This window comes from Cydia amplana, chromosome 15 (assembly GCF_948474715.1).
Source record: "Cydia amplana chromosome 15, ilCydAmpl1.1, whole genome shotgun sequence".
Taxonomy (NCBI): domain Eukaryota; kingdom Metazoa; phylum Arthropoda; class Insecta; order Lepidoptera; family Tortricidae; genus Cydia; species Cydia amplana.
This window is the reverse complement of record NC_086083.1, coordinates 3,664,120-3,683,903: the sequence shown is the minus strand read 5'-3', so window position 1 is coordinate 3,683,903 and position 19,784 is coordinate 3,664,120. Positions and strand designations below refer to the sequence as shown.

The following is a 19,784-nucleotide window of genomic DNA, read 5'->3' as shown; positions in this document are numbered from 1 at the left end:
TCTCAGCTTCAAAACCTACTTTTTCTGAGTTTTCATAGCAAAATTAGCAAGAAATGAAAATTTGAAGCAGTAGCATCTATTGTTTCTTTAATATCTTTACTTTAATATCTTTAAGCAAAACTTTTCGAATCTCTAGTCTATATACATCTCTACTATCACTTTAGTACATTATTTTCCGAAAAACAGCACGGTTTTGTTAAAAATAAGTCTACCATAACAAATCTCCTAGAATACAAAAACGTTTTATGTACCAGCTTTGCGAATAGAGGACAGGTCGACTCAATATATACTGACTTTTCCAAGGCCTTCGATAAGGTAGATCATAGTATACTTTGCCATAAGCTTGCGTTTTACGGGATACACGGAAGTTTGTTCAGGTGGATATGTTCTTACTTGAATAAGAGGAGCCAGCTTGTAGCTATCAATGGTTCTATGTCTGCCCCTGTGCCCATTACATCTGGGGTGCCGCAAGGGTCGCATCTGGGGCCATTACTATTTTTAGTTTTTATAAACGATTTGGCAGATAACCTCTCTTGTCCATCACTCTTTTATGCAGACGATCTGAAGGTGTTCACGAAGATACACAATACTGATGATTGCACTCAGCTCCAAAATGACTTGCGTACAATTTCTGATTGGTGTCTTAGTAATCGTATGTTTTTATGTGTTAGTAAATGTTTTATAATATCTTTTTCTAATAAAAAACAGAAACTTTACTATGACTATGAGCTGACCGGTCAGAAACTAGAGCGTAGGGTTGTTGCTAAGGACCTGGGCATTTGGTTCGATGAACAACTTAATTTTAGGTACCACTATGAATATATCACTAAGAAAAGCAACCAAATGCTGGGATTTATCCTTCGTGTTACCAAAGATTTCAAAAAACCGAGCAGTCTTCTCTGCCTATTTCAGAGTCTCGTACGCAGCGTGCTCGAGTATGGTTGCATCGTCTGGTCGCCCCATTACGATGTGCACTCTAACAACATTGAGCGAGTACAGAAAAAATGCCTTAAACTCGTGTCCTATCGCTACAAACCTGATCTCATACGTCATAGTTATGAACAGAGACTACATACACTTTGCATATCCTCCCTTAAATCTCGTCGTCTCTTACATGACTTCTTATTCCTACACAAACTTCTTCATCATAATATTGACTCACCTAGCTTACTATCCCTGGTTACTTTCAATACCCCTCGATTCAGATCCCGTGCTCCTAAGACTTTCGCCCTTCAAGTCTACAAAAATAATACTTCTTTTTATAACCCAATTGTTAGAATGTGTCGTCAGTACAATGATTTAGCATCACAACATAGAGACATCGACATTTTCAACTCACGGCTAGCGGTTTTCAAGAGGCAAGTCGTTGAGGTTCTTGGCCACCATACTACACAACAACAATAGTAAGCAATTTAACATGTTAAGATCATTTATGTAATTTAATAATTAAGTCGGTTTAAAGATATTTTTATTTCTCAAAAAGAATAACAGTAGTAGTTAAGTAGTAGTGTTTTTTTTATAATTTTATAATTTTAGGATAGTTTTTGCTCGTTATTATTTATTGTTCTTGCTGTGCTCACTTATTTTGGGTGGCATTTCTATACAAAGCCTACCACTTTTATTGTATTCATGTATTGAATGTCGTCTGTAAAGTGTGCCTTATAAATAAAATAAAATAAAATAAAATAAAATATCTCCACGTACTGATCACTTAATATCTAAAAAAAATTACATCCTAGAAAAGTTAATTTCGAACTTGGGGGAAGGGTGGGTAGTACCTTCAAGTTGAAACTGGACTGGCTTTAGGCGGAACTTAACGTTCGCGAGTTGGACTGGCGGGGACCCCGTGGGTGAAAACTGAGTTTCTCAATATCAACATTAACAAATATCAACCACTCAATGTATCTACAATATCTACATACCTCTCCCGCCAGAGGTGCAAGCGAAGAAGGCATGTGTCAACGTAAAAGTAGTGATAACGAGCATGGACCTATAAGTATGATAACGAGTGCTTTTTTTGGGATATCATTAATGCTGACATTTTAAAATTTTAAATGTGACAAAAATAAACTATACCAACACCAAGCAATTGGTTGCGGAGAGATAAAGTGTAAATCTGTAAATAAAGTGTAACCTAACCTAACCTAACCTAAGCAAAGTGATAATACTTTCGTTTCAACAATTATAAAAATTAAATGAAAGTACCATTTGTAATTGATGGCGACTTCGAATCGATTCATGGTCGTGTCACCAAAATCTAGAAACAGCGACAGCAGCGGTGCTAGCACCTCCTCCAACATTTGTCATTTGTAGGAAAAAATGGGAAAAGATGAAGCTTATGTAATTGACTGTGATGGTCAACCTTGAGCTCATGTACACGTGCCTATTAAAAATAAAAAGACAATTTGTTAAGGACACGCAATCGGGGACGGTAAAGTGTTGTCATATTAAGTGGTCCCCGCTGCTTTACGAAGTCCACTACGTTCACATACACTGGGGGACGGAGCGCATGAAGCGCATCACTGAGCAGGACGGCGTGCCGGAGCGCAAAAAGTGTCGGCTCATCTGGATCTGTATATGCAGCTAGTGTACAGTAAAGTGTTTGGGCAGCCCGTGTCCGACAATTACTGGGACGCGTACCGGAACGACGACAATTTCCAGCTAGCCGAACGGGTGGTGCACGAGATCGGGGACTACGCGACGATGGAACTGAACAGGGTGCTGAGCAGAATCCCTCGCGAGACGGGAGCGATCATCTTGGCAATATTAAACACTAGCTCTGTAAGAAGGTGCATAAATGCCTGACAAAGAAGATAGAGCGGCAAGCAGTAGCAGTAGCGATGCGTAGAACGAGCTCCGCTTGAACCAGATCAGCAAAGCAGTCAACATTGACGTCATCAATCCTTTTTTAGATTCTGTTGGCTTGATAAGTTTAAATGTTATCGGTTTTAAATTGCGTTTTGTAAAAAAGAAATGTGGATTGTTACATTATCAGATCAGTTCTGTCGCTTGCTTCGCGGATTTGGGTGGATCGTGGAAGTTGTAATTACTTTCGAATATGTCTTTCTAGTTAGCCATGAGTTTGGACGCCGCCACGGGGTCAGTGTTCCGGACCGTGACGTACATAACGTGGTTCGACGCGCCGGAGGGGCACCCTCCTATGTGCCCTCATAATCCATCGGCGATCCTGGGAGATGTGTTGCTGTCCGAACTGTGTCTTGTCGGATAGCAACACATTATATGTATATTTTTCCATGCGGGTCGATCTACAACATTACATTATACTGTTTTTATTTTCAGAGAACGCCTACCGATAAGTATCGCATCCAACTTCCCCTTAAAGGACGTTTGGCGTTATCGATCAATGCAGAATTTAAGAGAAACTTGGACTGTAAAGCCAGATGTCAAACAGTAAGTGTGCATATAATCACTTTGTGAATTGCTAAGTAAAAAAACATTTTTTGCAGAATCCGAAATTTGGAGGTCTGAAACGCCCTGAATATTACGAGTGGTACGTCGTACTTACGTATCGGGAGTGGTATAAGGACTATCTCCTTATTAAACCGTAAGTAATAAAATGTGTTACCATGTTGAAATAGGAATATTGGACCATTTTTATTTGTCGTTTTTCTAATCAACAGCACACCCATTTCCCCGATGCGCGAGGGAAGAAATACTTTTTCGGACGTGTCTCATATGGAAGGCATACCTCGCAATTCGTGAGTAATTACTGAACTTCACTCATATTACAAATAAGCTTATGCCACGAAGATAAGAGCCCTAATTATGCCAGCATTGCTGACAAATCTGTGTCGTTATGTCAATAATTAAATATGTGTCCGTAAACATTTTATACGAATTTTAACTCAAGTACTATCTCAAAAAGTAGTATTATATCAAAAAACTAACTGCTTATTGATATTTTTATTCTGAAAAAAAAAGACCGTCTCATTGCTGAGATATAACAACGCGAGGTTTAATAATTTACCAGAAAACAGAGATGCCGCCATCTTGGAAAAAATATCTTGGCAACGCTGTACCCAAGTATACATAGTACTATTTGGGCGAAAAATACAAACAGAGAGGACAACAGATGGAGACGAAACGACGGTCATAATTGCCATCATGATCGCCGCGTTTTTCATCGCGTGGACGCCGTACGCGAGAATCAGTTTGCTAGAGCATTTCTAACCTCAAGTGCAAATAAAATTTCACAAACATTTTAAAAGGCTAATTCTTCATTTATTGGAAATATTATCCCATCAAAAACATAAATGTGTTTAATATGGCAATTAACCACTTTCAGTGTTTAACGATAGCACTCTGGTTTACCGTTACATAAACGCATAGGTATTTAATTGCTTGTGTCTAAGCAACCTAACATGTATAAATAGGTATTGAAATATTAAGTTCAATGCGCGCAGCGACGTAGACGCATTGATGAGTAATTAAATTAATAAATTGCGAAATTAGCGCGGCTCGGCCGCCGCTAGCAAATATACGCGATGAGTTTCTCCGAACCGAGTCAACCCATCGTGAATGAGTTCCTCGCCTTTCTGCAACTTAAAAACAAGCTGGTGCTGGAAGGAGCGATGGATGCGGCGACTGCGGTCCAGATGAGTTCGCGTGCGTCGAGTTTCACCGTCGAAGACATCTGTGAAGCGAAGGAAGTGCTGTGCAAGTCCCTTGGGATCGCCGGCACATATGTACCTCACCGGAGAGGGGATGAAGCCGGGAAGAAGTCCCTTGAGGATATAATGAAAATCCTGAGGGAGAATAAAGACCGGATTCCGGGGTTTGTGGCGACGGGTACTTCTACCCTGCCGTCGTGTGATCCGGATCAGGTTGACGTTCGCTGCTTGTCAAAGGAAATCGTGGCCCTAAAAACAAGATTAGCGGAAGTTATCACTAAGTTTGAAGCCAGCCTTGTCACTATTGCCGAATTACGCAACGAAATCACAAGTTTGCGGAATGCTCCAACTCGGTCGGCGGCTTCAAATTTCAAGAACGATCATCGACCTGACACTCATGTTGAGTCGGTTAGTTTGCGTATTGCTGACACGGTAAAATGTGCCGCACGCGCCGCTGTACCGCCCGCGCGCCCCCCGCGCGAGCGACCGCCCCCTGTCACCTCGAAGTCACGTCAGCGTGCATATGCTGACGTCGCCGGTCAGCCTGTCGCAGCTAACCGGGTCAACCCGCCTATCAAGGCGAATGAAGCACGGGTTCCACTTAAGGAGAAGTCCTCCCGCACCGATGTGGATAAGGAGGGATTCACACTGGTAGAAAGGAAACGCAAAGCGCGCAGGGCGCCTCGTAAGACTCTGTGTGGCACTGCGGAGCCGGTTAATTCTGGCCTACGAGTTGCAACACCGAGTAAGGCGCTTTACGTGTCACGCCTACATTACTCCGCCGTGTCCGAAGAGGTGGTGGAGTACGTTCGCCGGAAGACTGGCTACACGCTGAGGGTGCACCAGCTACAGTCGCGTCACTATGTGCACTTCAGTTCATTTGTGGTGCGCGTGCCGCGGCCGCTGCAGGACACCATCGCAAGCGCGGACTTCTGGCCGAAGGGTGTGGTGTTTCGACGGTTCCGGGGCAACCTGCCGAACCCCACGCCGAGTCAGACGACGCTACGGAGCCACGCTGTTACGTCGTCGCCCAAATCTAATATTTAGTTAATTTCATTTTTATGTATATTGTTTTTCTTTGTATCAGTTCTTTTATATTTTGTAGTTTCACAGTGCCTTGGTTTTATACTGTAATGCTGTGTTACTTATTCGATCAATAAAATAAATAAAAATAAATAAATAAATTAAACAACTGCTTTCTATTCTGAACACTACTATCGTCTTGTTTAATTCCATAAACCCTAATCTAGTCACCATAACGCTGCCGCCTACCCTTCGTATTAGTTATCTAGTATAATCTTGATACAAGATCATACTAGATATTACATGTGAAACGAGAGCCAAGTTCAATATTATGAATAGTACTTATGCATCGTTTACTTTTGAATAGTAACGAGCCCGAGTTGAGTATGCGACGCCATATTGGCAATTAATCGAATTGATGTCTGTTTCAGAGTATGCAGCGAACCGAGCGCCAGGAGCGACATTGTCAGGATGACAATTACAATTATGATCGCCGCGTTTTTCATCGCGTGGACTCCGTACGAAGAGTATGTGCAGGAAATTTGCGATAAAGTAGAAAATTTGGAAATATCTTTAGAAGACCAGTAGAATATGATACAAATGAAGACAGAAATGTTTATAGAACTGGGTGAAAACCCAGTTACTTCCGGAATAAGAAGACAAAGATAAAATTCTGAATCTTTAAGGGATAGACCGATAACTCCAGATACATATAGAGACAGATATGCTGACGAAACTATGTTCGAAGCAGAATCCGTTATTGAAAATAGACATGGACAAACTTAATAATTTCATTCATATCAATAATTTCATTGAGTTTCTTGCCAGTTCTTCTCAACGTGGATTTTAATACCGTGACGACCGGTAATAGTAAAATGGCGCCTATAGTTTTAAAATTTGACGTGTAAACGTGTTCTAATTGGGTAATCAATAATGCGTCTTCAGTAAGAAAAATAGACTGTAACCTTAAATAGTCATAAGACACTTATGAGTAGTTAATATCGCCAATTTCCACACGGACCCAATAGAAAACTTTTTGAACAGGATGCGAGCACTCACTATGACTTTCCTAATAAACAACGTCCCCATAGCAGAGCAAATAAAATTTAGGGGAGCAGAAGCGTTGCTATCAATTTATAGAATCTCGACTTACAATCCTATTAGTTCCCTTTAACTGAGAACCGGTAAAGCTGCTGCAGCTACGGCGCCAATATACGGCTTTAGGAGCTCGACTGCTAAAATTGGTAGTAATAAAATTAATGGAAGATTACCTACCTAGTTCTCCAAAAAAAACCTAATTTGTTTTCAACGCTGGACATACTCTGCATCTGAAATATATGATAATAAAAAAGGGATGGAGTATTCAACTTGGATGTCTTGGCTTTATAAAATTAGCTAGAACTTTGATCATCATTTTCTGTATTTTGTTGAAGATCATAATTTTGTGTAGGTATTTTGTTGAAGATGCGGCAAACAACCGAAGATCTTTTGTTTGCACATTGACTTAAGCCTGTGCAGCTTCGTCATGGCTGTAATAGCCATCAGTTTTCAACTTTACCTGTTTTTCAACGGGGGGCATTAGGGGCATACTGACACACTACGGGTCTACAATGACCCTAACAGGTAAGTTTAACAACTAGTGGACATAAGTCATAAGACACTTATGAGTAGTTAATATCGCCTATTTCCACAAGGACCCAATAGAAAACTTTTTGAACAGGATGAGAGCACTCACTATGACTTTCCTAATAAACAACGTCCCCATAGCAGAGCAAATAAAATTTGGGGAGCAGAAGCGTTGCTATCAATTTATAGACTCTCGACTTACAATCCTATTAGTTCCCTTTAACTTAGAACCGGTAAAGCTGCTGCAGCTACGGCGCCAATATACGGCTTTAGGAGCTCGACTGCTAAAATTGGTAGTAATAAATTTAATGGAAGATTACCTGGGCAAGGGAAGCACTTTGTTTAATGGACAATTTTAAGTAATTGTCCTCCAAAAAAAAAACCTTGTTTATTTTCAACGCTGGACATAATAAACTTGAGCAATCTTGAAGGAGCTCGGTTTTAACGCTGGACTTTCTTAACCATTTCAAAATCTCTAGAATGATTTTGTTGCTTGTTTGATAAAACATTTTGAAAGTAGGTATTTATATGTCGGAGCGAGACACCAGAAAGACGTATTGCAGCATTACAGTTCATAGTTAGACGCCTGTATAAAATCGATTAGCAATGTTTGGCTATGTATTATTTGCTTGTAACTAAATAATAAAGTTGCGCAGAGAGTATAACGCCATCTATTGGTGTATTGTTGAACAAAAATGACAGGTAGAAGGCTTTGGAACGTCAAGATGTGTATCTTGAGTGAACGTAGGCACGAGCAGGCATTTTTGTCGTTATGTTGGTAGACTGGTCAGGCAGGTTTACCAACTTGAATTGGAGGCGGGAGCGGATGGCTCCGCCGCTGGAACTGGCTTCCTTCTTCTTGATCGGACCGCGCTAGAGATCGGACGTTATCGTTAGCCATACCTCGTGCCTAATTCGCTACGTTCCTGAAGGCTTACACCTGAAGGATTATTCTGAAAGCTTATAGATTCTCACGTTCTTTAACCGTTTAGCTAAGTGTTTTATTCCAAGTGTTATTTTGATTTCTTATGTGCCATTATAAGCTTACTTTTGTAAAATAAAGAAACTATGTGTTGTTTTGAAAAGATGTGTCCCGCCGAGTTTGTTGCCGGGTTAAATCTTCTCGGGTCAGAGGTGTAGGGTTGGAACCGGTTTAGTTTGACTGAAATAAAGATTTGAACGATTTCATGTGATCTTTTTATTTTCAATTTAACCAGTCAACATTCTAATAGCAATTAGTTCTTTTCATCATTTAGTACTGAAATATAGTAGGCACTAGTATGGTTAATGAGTCCGAATGTTTATTTGATGCGTTGGTAGCATACCTACTATTTTGGTTGTGAAGTAATACATCTAGGTACTACCCCCACGCGCCCACCGCCATTAGGACCATCCTTCTCCGACATATATATTTTTTCGACATTCAGATTTATTAACATAAACATGTGTTATATAAAATTCCTGATAATAAAGGAGACTCGGTGAAACGTCTACATGAACTATAGATGTCACCGTCTTCCAAAAGTTGAACGAACTATACTTATATAAATTAATGTCCAATAAAAAAAGATAAAAATACATCTATGTAAATGTGGCAAAGAAGCGCTAGTAGAGACAGACATGTAAAAGAGCAATTAAATGACTAGCACAAGTATTACTGTAAATAATTCGTTATGATCAAATAATAACTAATCATAGGAACTTATTATATCTGAAAAATGAAGTGACGAAATATAATACCAAATGGTAATACATTTGACATCTATTCCAGGATATTTCACACCTCAATTAAATTTTTATCAAGTAATTATTTATGTTTCTGCTCATTCTGAAATAATGTACCCAAGATTACCCACTGCACAAATTGTTCCATATTTATGTATTTAGTAATATTTCCCCCCCCCCCCCCCCCGATTTTCAACGCAGGACATAATAAACTTGAGCAATGTTGAAGGAGCTCAGTTTCAACGCTGGACATTTTTAACCATAACACAAGCTCTATTAAAGTAGTTACATATTTTTTCGACATTCAGGTTCTTCAATTTAAACATGATTGTGTTACATAAAATTCCTGATAATAATCGAGACACAAGGAGCACAGACTGATATAGATGGCACTGTCTTCCAAACATTGAATGAACCATATTTATAAATTTATGAATCAAATGAAAATATATTAAAAAACTTATGTAAATGTGGCGAAGAAGCACTCGTAGAGAAATACATGTAAAAGAACAATTATGTGACTAGCACAAGTATTACAACAACAGTAAATAATTTGTTACGGTCAAATAATAACTATATCATAGGAACGGAGATCATGATCATACAAAACCATGTATGATTGTAATAATAACAAATACATTTGACATCTATACAGGACATTTCACACCTCAATAAAATTTTGATCAAGGTATTTGTGTTTCAGCTTATTCTGAAATAATGTACCCAGGATTACCCACTACACAAATTGTTCCATATTTATTAATTAAATTATATTCCCCCCAAACAAAACCTTGTTTAATTCAACGCAGGACATAATAAACTTGAGCAATTTTGAATGAGCTGTGTCAACACTCATCAACGCTGGACATTCTTAACCATTTCCAAATCTCTAGAATGAGTTGGTTGTTTGTTTGATAAACATTTTGAAAGTACATATTCTAATATTTTTTTGACATTCAAATTTATTAACATAAGCTTGTGTTACAAAAATTCCTGATAATAAAGGAGTCTTAAGCAGAGATCAGAAAGGATGAGCTATTTGCCTTATAATAATATGAGGTAAGCTTGTCTGACCTCTGCCCTTTAGACCTTATTTGAAAGAGCTAAATTTCAATGCAGGATATTCTTAAAATCACTGTCATAGTAACTCATTTTTGTTAAAAGAAGTTATTATAGTCAACACACAGGGCACTTAAATGGGTAAATAAATACATCTTTGACTAGATTCAACGCAGGACCTCGAAATTATCTGGAAGACAATTAGCTTCAGTATTACGTATCAGTGACGCAAAAATATCGTATCACTCACGAAAACCATTTTTATTTCCTTATTAACAGTGGAACATATTATCACAAAGAAAAGAAAACGCAATACACTACATCACTACAAACAATGTACAAGGACGATAGGCCAACTCGTTAGAACAGATAACCATATTTCGTAAGAACTTGGCGAATAAAATCACAATGTTGAACACAAAAGTAACACAATGAAAATGAGCTGCAAAACTACAATAAATCTAAATTAATAGTGCGAAAATACGTAATAGACTCTAAAAATAAATAGATTAGCACGCTAGCGTCACCCACCACACCCAAGCCCAACACAGTCGAATCTGTATCCAGTGTTGCCAGATGAAATCTGAAATATTCAGTAGAAAAAAAATCGTTTTAGCAGTAGATAGGGGAAAAAAGCAGTAGATTTAAAAAGTGATGTCTGCAATAGGTACAATTTAAAATATCTAAATAAATTATGCTCTGACCTGACACCAACCTCCCATAGAAAATTTGTTTTTTTTTTCCTTTTTCTGCTGACAAACTGGGCGTAATTGAGTATAGCTGGCAAATCAAATTGTCAGTAACAGTAAAATGAAGAGTATCATTCTGTCTCTTACGTCTGTTATTATAATTAATAAATGAGCACAAGTTTTTTTTCTACTCATCATTCGCTTGCCCTTATTCCATTCATTTGGGGTCGGCGCAGCATGTTTTTTCTTCCATACCTCTCTCTCGCCCAACATCTCATCATTCACTTGCGTTCGTTTCATATCATCTCTCACACAGTCCATCCACCTTTCCTCGGTTTTCCTCTCCCGTTAATTCCCTCCACATTCATTCGTATTTAATACCTTTCTCGTCACATGACTCAGTCCATCCATCTTTTCCTCGGTTTTCCTCTCCCGTTAATTCTCTCCACATTCATTCGTAATACCTTTCTCGTCACATGACTTTCATCCCTTCGCATCACATGCCCATTGCCCATACCACGCTAGGCGATTCGCTCTTACTTTTTCTACTATGGGTGCATCTTTCAGGCTTCCTCTTATACTCGTATACTCATTCCTTATCCTATCCATTCTTGTCACACCACACAGCCATCTTAACATTCTCATTTCCGCTACATGCAATCTCTTCTCATCCGTCACCTTTAGGGTCCAACACTCTGATCCATACATGACGACAGGTCTTATGATGGTTTTATAAATTTTACCCCTCGTTTTCGAAAAATCAGTAGCTCACCAGCAAAAAGCAGTAGATCAGTAGATATTTTTAAAATCAGATAGATTTACTGCTTAATCAGTAGATCTGGCAACACTGTCTGTATCACAAACTACTAAGATACTTTTTTTTTTTTTTGTTAGAATGGCTTTTGAAGAAGATACTTACTACATCTGTATTGATATTCGACTAATTCGACAAGTCGATAGTGACACAGATAATCTAGGCTACTGTACATTAAAGGCTTCTACAGACGTTGCAACAAATGGCATATGATTTTAGACAATAAGCCCCCTCCACACTCGTGCGCAAATCGCGGCGCGAAGCTGCGAACGCGAGTGTGGAAGGGGCTATAGGAAATATGATAGCCGGGTTACATTCGCGACTCGGCTCGCGGCGCGTCTCGTGGCTCGCCCCGACACACTCTCGTTCGGCTTGTCATTCGGTTATAAACCTTATGCCGTGCCGTTAGTGTTTAAATTATATTAGCTCGACGAGCTTACGAGCCACGAGCCCACCGCTTACACTCGCGTTTCGTGGCGCGGCTCGCGGCTCGTCTCGTGGCTCGCGCGCGAATATATGTAAATGACTATGACGCGAAACTCTGCGTGGGGCGCCACTACCACAATAAAAGTGGTAAGGTAAAGGTTTTAAAGTCGTAACACAATACCACACCGCAACAGTTATCTCTATCTCGCATAGCAGTTACGATTTTCGCGTTTTATTTTAATAGTGGTAACACACTTCGCGCCGCGATTCGCGCACGAGTGTGGAGGGGGCCCAACAGTCGCGTTCGCGGCTACGCGCCGCGATTCGCGCAAGACTGTGGAGGGTCTGAAAGCCGTAACACATTACCGCACCGTTCAGGGTCACGGTGCGCCGCACCCAGAAGTGACTGCTGCTGCTGGCTGACTTCTGGCCGAAGGGTGTCGTGTTTCGGAGGTTCCGGGGCAAACTGCCGAATCCGACAGGAGCAGCCGATGCAACGGAGCCACGCCGTTTTATCGACTAAATAACTAGTGTTTAGTTTTAAGTTTATAAAATACATATGTATGTTAGTGTGTAAGGTATTTGTAATATGGGCCTTGTTGCCTGAATTAAATTTCTAAATAAATAAATAAATAAATAAAATAAGTGAGAGCAAGTAAAAGAGGCGAGAGAGGCTTTCCGCGAGAGGGCGTGCAACGCCTAACACTGCTCTCGCGTTGCTGTGCAATTTAAAAATCAATTAGCAAGTTTAAACTCTAAGTTTTGGTGAAAAATAGTTACTATACGCTAAAGTGAACATTTTTATGTCTAAATATTTCAGCAAAGTTCAGGATGCACAGGAAGGTTTTCTCTAATGGTGGCGGACACAAATCAAACAATCCTCTGTCATGCACAATTATTATTATATTCACATGTACATGGTATGATATTATGATTACACAACGACTGTAAATTCGGAGTTGAATATTAAATTATTTAGGACGGACGACACAGGTGACTTACATCTAAAGGCGGGATTGATATAAAAAGGGAATTAGTCTATGGTCACCTAGCTTTTTATAAGGAAGGAGCATAGACAACAATGAAAAAAATTTATTTTTTCTAACACTCCTCCTTATATGCTCCTGTAATAAAAAGCTCCGTGATATACAGGTACATACATGTTAATAAAATAAATAAAGGAAGAAACAAAATTTCAAATGTGAATGAATGCACTAACATTCGATACATTTCAATTTTAAACCCTTTTACAAAACATGTATGTTTTTCAATACACAAAGGCTTAGTAAATATATCAGCAAGCATTTTATCTGTCGGTAAATACATAACATTGATTTTCTTATCCTGTATCAGCTGTTTAACATAATGGTATCGCAAATCAATATGTTTAGTTCTTTTATGTGAATATTCTTTGACTAATAACAATTTCTGAGCACTCTGATTGTCATTATATATGGTAACATCAAAATGTTTGTCAATTATTTCTGACAAGAAATTCTTAACAAAGCATATATCTTTACATACATCACTTATGGCAATATACTCAGATTCACATGTTGATAGGGCTGTACATCTCTGCTTTTTAGCCTCCCAATTAATCACATTTTCACCAATTTTTACAACATAGCCAGTATAAGATCTGCGATCCGACAAGTCATTTGCCCAATCACTATCGGCATAAGCAACAATATCTAAATTATTACTTCTTTGAAAACAAAGACCATAATTTATTGTTCCAGCTAAATATCTAAGTACCCGTTTAGCAACACGCCAATGACTTTCGTCGAAACCTTGGAGGATATAATCAAACGGAGACGCCATGTCTGTAATTTTCTGTACAAAACAGTCTGCCGATTTTTGCGGGGGAGGGGAACGTCAAATGTATGCGTAACGTAAAAATAGCCATGTCAGATAAACGTCAGTCCATACATTGTGTATGACCGTTGGCCGCCTATTTTCGACAGAGGGGAAAGCCTGTTAATGGCTACTCCGTTTAGTTGTATCCTCCAAGGTCGAAACATGTACTATACTGACTCAGCTGACTGCAAGCGTAAGATATATCCGGGCGGGTGCACACTGATAAGTACATAAGTGACCCCAGAAGCTGTCTGTATTTATATTTTTTATCATCTAAACACGGCTTGTCAGATTTATCTAGCTTGCAGTTTACTGGCAATGGAGTAGATACAGGTTTGCAATTACTCATATTAAATTTAGTTAAAATCCGCCCTATGTAGTCCGACTGATCTAATACAGTGGTATTATTAGTTACAGTTACTTTCATACCAAGACAATTTTGCAATTTTCCTAAATGTCGAATGTCAAAATTAGTCTTTAAGAGTGAGAGCAATTTATTAATGCAGCCCTTATGAAATACATAAAAATCATCCACATATAATGCTAAGATGATATATTCCTCTTTGGTTTTCTTAACATAAACACAAGGCTCACATTTACTTTGTTTATAGCCATTTTCACTTAACACTTTATGAATCTTTACATTCCACATACGACTTGCTTGCTTTAAGCCGTATATGCTTTTTCTTAATAAGCATACTTTATTATTATTTTTATCAGTTTTGAAACCAGCTGGTTGCTCCATATAGATCGTTTCATCAAGATTACCGTTCAAAAACGCGGTTGTGACGTCTATATGATCCATATGTAGTGCCAGCTGATTTGAAATGCTAAACAAAAGTCTGAGGGTTTGATGTCTTACTACTGGTGCATAGATATCTGAAAAATTTTTACCCTCCTTTTGACTGTAACCACAGGCAACCAAACGAGCTTTGTATCTAACAAGATTACCCTCAGTATCTAATATTCTTTTAAAGACCCACTTATTTTTAACAACATTCTGATTCATAGGCCGGTCTACCAGTTCCCATACATTATTTTTAACCATAGAATCAAGTTCAATTCTCATGGCTGTAAGCCATTCATGTTTTTCAGGGGAATTGATAGCCTCGGAGTATGTTTGTGGTTCTTCTTCATAACTATCAGTGACATATAGCGATAACAGTTCAAAATCATTAAACCTCTCTGGGAAAATACCTCTCGTACTGCGAACGGGGCGAGACGTCGACGCATCGGCAGCAACCGGTGAAGTCAACTCTCCTCCTCGAAGTGATGGGTCTGGCAGCGAGGATGGAGTGTCTGAGTGCAGGTTCACATCACCCTCATCACCACCATCTTCATCGAGCGACAGGTACTGGTCAGAGAGCGGAGACTGCGCATTGGGCGTTGCTCCCGCATCTGAAACATTTTTAGAGCTTATGTTAGACTTATCACTAATATCACAGTTCTCATTAACACTAGTATCACAGTTATCACTAACTACATGATCATTATTTATATCATTTAAAATCAAATTTTCATTATTCTGTAAAATATCACAAGATTTATTATTAAAATTGGTAAAATTTAATTGATCATGTATAATAAAATGCTCTTTATCCCGCCTTATAACTGGTGTCTTATCCATAAATTTATCCTCTAAGAAAGCCACACTTCGTGAGTAAATTACCCTGTGAGGATTATTAGGATCAATTAATCTATAGCCTTTACATGTTTCACCTTAACCAACAAATATATATTGTTTAGCCTTAGCGTCAAGTTTACGCCTTTTCTGATGTGGTACATGGGAATATGCTATGCAGCCAAAGACGCGCAAATGACTCAGATCAATCTTAGACCCAGTCCACTCACATTCAGGAATTTTATTTGATAATGATTTACTAGGGGACCTATTTTTTAAATAAATTGCTGTCATCACAGCTTCACCCCAGTAACGATCATCCAAACCACTTTCCTGCAACATAGCCCTAGCTTTTGAAAGAATTGTTAAATTTAATCTCTCCGATACACCATTTTGGTGTGGGTTATAAGGGACAGTCGTTTGATGAATTATACCATGACGTTTAAGAAAACTTGACAAATTACTATTGCAATATTCTGTACCACAATCACTACGTAAGATTTTAATATGCAACCCAGTCTGTTTTTCTACCATATTTTTAAAATCAATAAAATGGGAACTTACTTCTGACTTATTCTTCATGAGATAACCGAAGCTTTTCCTAGTGCAGTCATCTGTGAATGTGAGCAAGTAGCGGGCTCCATTCCAAGTGCTGACTTGCATCGGGCCACACACATCACTGTGGATCAGCTCCAGTGGTTTGACAGCACGGCCGCTTCCTTGCCTGGGAACAGATGTCACAGACATCTTCCCAGTAAGGCACGGCACGCAGCTGCTTGGCAAGTCGTCCTTAGGCTGAAAAACGACACCGACACACTGATTCACTTGATACTTACCAAATTTCAACAGTATAGTTCTTATAGTTTCGGAGAAAAGTGGCTGTGACATACGGACGGACAGACAGACGGACAGACAGACAGACATGACGAATCTATAAGGGTTCCGTTTTTTGCCATTTGGCTACGGAACCCTAAAAACCGGCCAAGTGCTAGTCGGGCTCGCATTCCAAGGGCTCCGTACATTAAGTCCCACTCACGCTTGACTGCTAATTTCTAATAGGTTTTTTTGGCTAATTACTAAATTACCTAGCAGTCTAGCACTTAAGCCGATGCTAAGACGTTCCTGTACCAACCTGTTCCACATCCGCATCCGCATTAAATCCGCATCGATTTTATGCGGATGCGGATGCAGATGCGGATGTTGAAAATAATGCGGAAGTTCCGCGGTTGCGGATGCGGATGCGGATATTCGCAACATCCCTGATCTTAAGTTATAATGTAATTACTGACGACTTAAACATTTGTGGATTTTGGAAATACATTGATTGTTTAAAGGACGACGTAGTTTTGTTCGCTATCGCGCCACTTCCTTCTGCTGTGTTAGCACCCCAGAATCACGCCCTGCTAACAGGTTATGGGCCCAGCATACCACGAGAAAAGGAAGAATCGTGCTCCATCCGGTAAGTGGCTGTCGATTAAGTGGCAAAACCGATAAAATATAACTGTTTACGTCGTCCTACAACGTATACAATATATATTTCTATCATACATTGCCACGATGGCTGTGAATGCCGCCACAAATGTCGTCATGGGTACTCCCGCCATTGAAAAACTGGACGGGAATAACTACCTGACGTGGAAGTTCGCTTTAAAGATGATCCTTATCACAGAAGGATTGTGGGACACAATAGACAGAGAGTCGGACGAGGCTTTGACTGGCGCAGATTAGGGATTGCAGAACCGGTACTGTTTAAAAGAACCGGGATTTTCGGTACCGGGCAAAAATGGAACCGGGATTTCCCGGTATTTTCGGTACTTTCGGACCTGCCTTCAAAAATCAGTTTTCACATCAATTTTCAGTAAAAAAAAAAGCGTAAAACGACCACGATTCTTTCTTAAAACAATAAAAAAGTAGCACAGTGAAGGTAGTTAAGTATGCATATTGCATAGGATATAATATATTATATTTTTACCTTGTCAAGACAGATTGAGCAACTTTCGCTTTTTCTCATAAGTTAATTAAAAAGGCTTCTACAATGTTGCACAGATTTTACGACCGACCCTAATCCAGTTGTCACACATGATTAGTTACACATGATTTCACTTTTAAGATAACCCTACTCCTAGACGATAAGAAGACGGTATATAAACCCGTGCTCATCCTCAGGAGCTCATTCTGTTCATTCTGTTCAGTCTGTTCATTCTGTCCTCTGGCTCTTAGCAGTAGCTCTAACCCTAACTGTTAAATTGTTATTTAAAAGTAATAAAGTAATTATTGTCAAGTCGAGCCTTAATCATTGAAGACACCCAACGACGAGTGGTTCCCGACACAGAAGAAGTAGACCTCCCCCACGGTCGAGGCTATCACTGGCGCAGTCGGTAGGATTCATTCTACGGGACTTCACTACGCATCTGGCACCAGCCTACTGAAGAAAAACGGTTTGATTACCGTGCAAACTGTAAGTGACTTCGCTTATATTCTGCTGCATTTTCTTCGAATTGTTTCATCGTCCCATCAAGGATTGAGGAATCCTTTGAACCTATAAAAATTTTGTGACAAATCACCAACCAGAAGGCTACAAACTTCACCGTCGAGAATTACTTAAGGCGTAGTTCACACGCAGTAGTTCAATCTCGAACATTCTAAGAGAAGCTACGATACAGCTACGAACGACTAAAATAGAACTGGACAGAATCGGGAGGATCCAAACGGACCTAGAGACCTTTCCTTCCTTACCAAACCCAAAATCTAATAGATTTTAAGTATGTTTTTTACTTTTGTATGATTTTGTGTGTATTTTTGTGTAATTATAAAACGGCGCCGAGCAAAATATTAGGATAAAAAGAATATCCGATATTTTATCAATATTACTTATTTCAAGTGTAAAATATTCTAAGAAAACCCGAGATTTTGAAAAAATAAAAATATATATGCAAGTAAAGCATAAATAAGCCTGTGCGATTTTTTTAAAAGTAACGCTTATACTGCGAACTTAATGATTCTAGATTTAAGCAGATCGTTTCTAGATCTGTCAGATCGTTTCTAGATCTGAAAATTCTACCTGGTTCCAAAAAAAAAAAAGATCGTTTCTAGATCGGTATTTTAATCACGTTAACATCATTGTAACCACATTGTAATCGTGTTTAAAATATTATCTTTCGTGTTAAACGTGAGGCTGATCACCCAGTGCTTTAACACAAAGATTTAGTTATTAATTGTATGAACCCAAGTAACTTTAACGGTACATTTCATTTACCTAATAATTTCCCTAATAATAATAATAACGGGAACAACAATAATAATAATAATCAAGGAGGAAATTCTCATCCAATACAAGGGATAGGATTAGACCATGATAGCACAAGGTTAATTTTACGAGCTATTATTAATTTAATTAATCAAATTATAGAGAAAATAGCAGAATTATTTGCATATTGTATGCGCATGCTAATTTTCACTGAAATAAATTTTTAAAATACGCATCATTCAAATTGAATGCCGAAAAAATTGACTGTAGAAACCAAACGAATTGGCAATTTACTATATTTTATCGTAAAATACGTTAACGATTGTAAAGCAATTGGTAATCGAAATTGTAAGAAGTGTAAGTGCAAAAAACTAAGTTGGTCAGACAGCATTGTTTTTGTATTAAAATTAATTTATTTGCCAAATTTAGACGCTTTTCATTGGTGTACTTTTTACAACCCGAAACGCTTTCGGTAGTAAAAATAATTATATAAATATATATTACTTTACATTTTAATTTAACATATTAAAATGGAAGACATCGCACCTATTGCCATTGAGCAAGTAGTAGAGCCTCAAGTAGCCCAAGTAAGTGAAGGGGACAACCATTCAAATAATCCGGTAGCACCCGAAGTAATTCAGGTAGCATCTCCGATTTTAACGACCATACCGAGTGACATCATTAAATTAGTACCACTTTATGATGGAAACCAAAAGCAGTTAAAACTTTTTATAACCCAATGCGAGTATCTAATAAATAACTTCGCAGGAAATTGTGAAAATAAAATTCAAAGTCAATACGTGTTTAGAGTTATTACGTCACGGTTGAAAGGCAAGGCCGCAGAACTCATTAGTGAAAGTGAGCATATACAAACGTGGACGGAACTAAAACAAACGTTTTTACAGCACTTTGGTGACCAAAGGACAGAAGATTGTTTGTTAGTTGAGTTAGAAACTATTACTATAAACAGTAATGAGTCAATTACTGATTTTTGTAAAAGAATACAAGCGATTAGAAGCGCATTATTTTCAAAAGTTAATGAAAATTCCGACGAAATTCGTAGGAA

General features: G+C 38.7%; 1 protein-coding gene across 1 annotated transcript; it reads left to right on the top strand.

Annotated features, from left to right (window-relative positions):
* Positions 1 to 4,505: 4,505 nt before the first annotated feature.
* Positions 4,506 to 6,242, top strand: LOC134654777 (uncharacterized). The gene is made up of 2 exons (XM_063510247.1): positions 4,506 to 5,482; positions 6,086 to 6,242. Exons 1-2 carry the CDS (start codon positions 4,506 to 4,508, stop codon positions 6,240 to 6,242), a joined length of 1,134 nt encoding a protein of 377 aa, XP_063366317.1.
* Positions 6,243 to 19,784: the final 13,542 nt, after the last annotated feature.

What these genes read in the sequence shown, in the direction of transcription:
- LOC134654777 (XM_063510247.1), top strand. Translation starts at nt 4,506, where the DNA reads ATGAGTTTCTCCGAACCGAGTCAACCCATCGTGAATGAGTTCCTCGCC. An exon ending in CTGAGGGTGCACCAGCTACA is followed by an intron (nt 5,483 to 6,085) that starts GTCGCGTCACTA and finishes TGTCTGTTTCAG; the next exon opens with AGTATGCAGCGAACCGAGCG.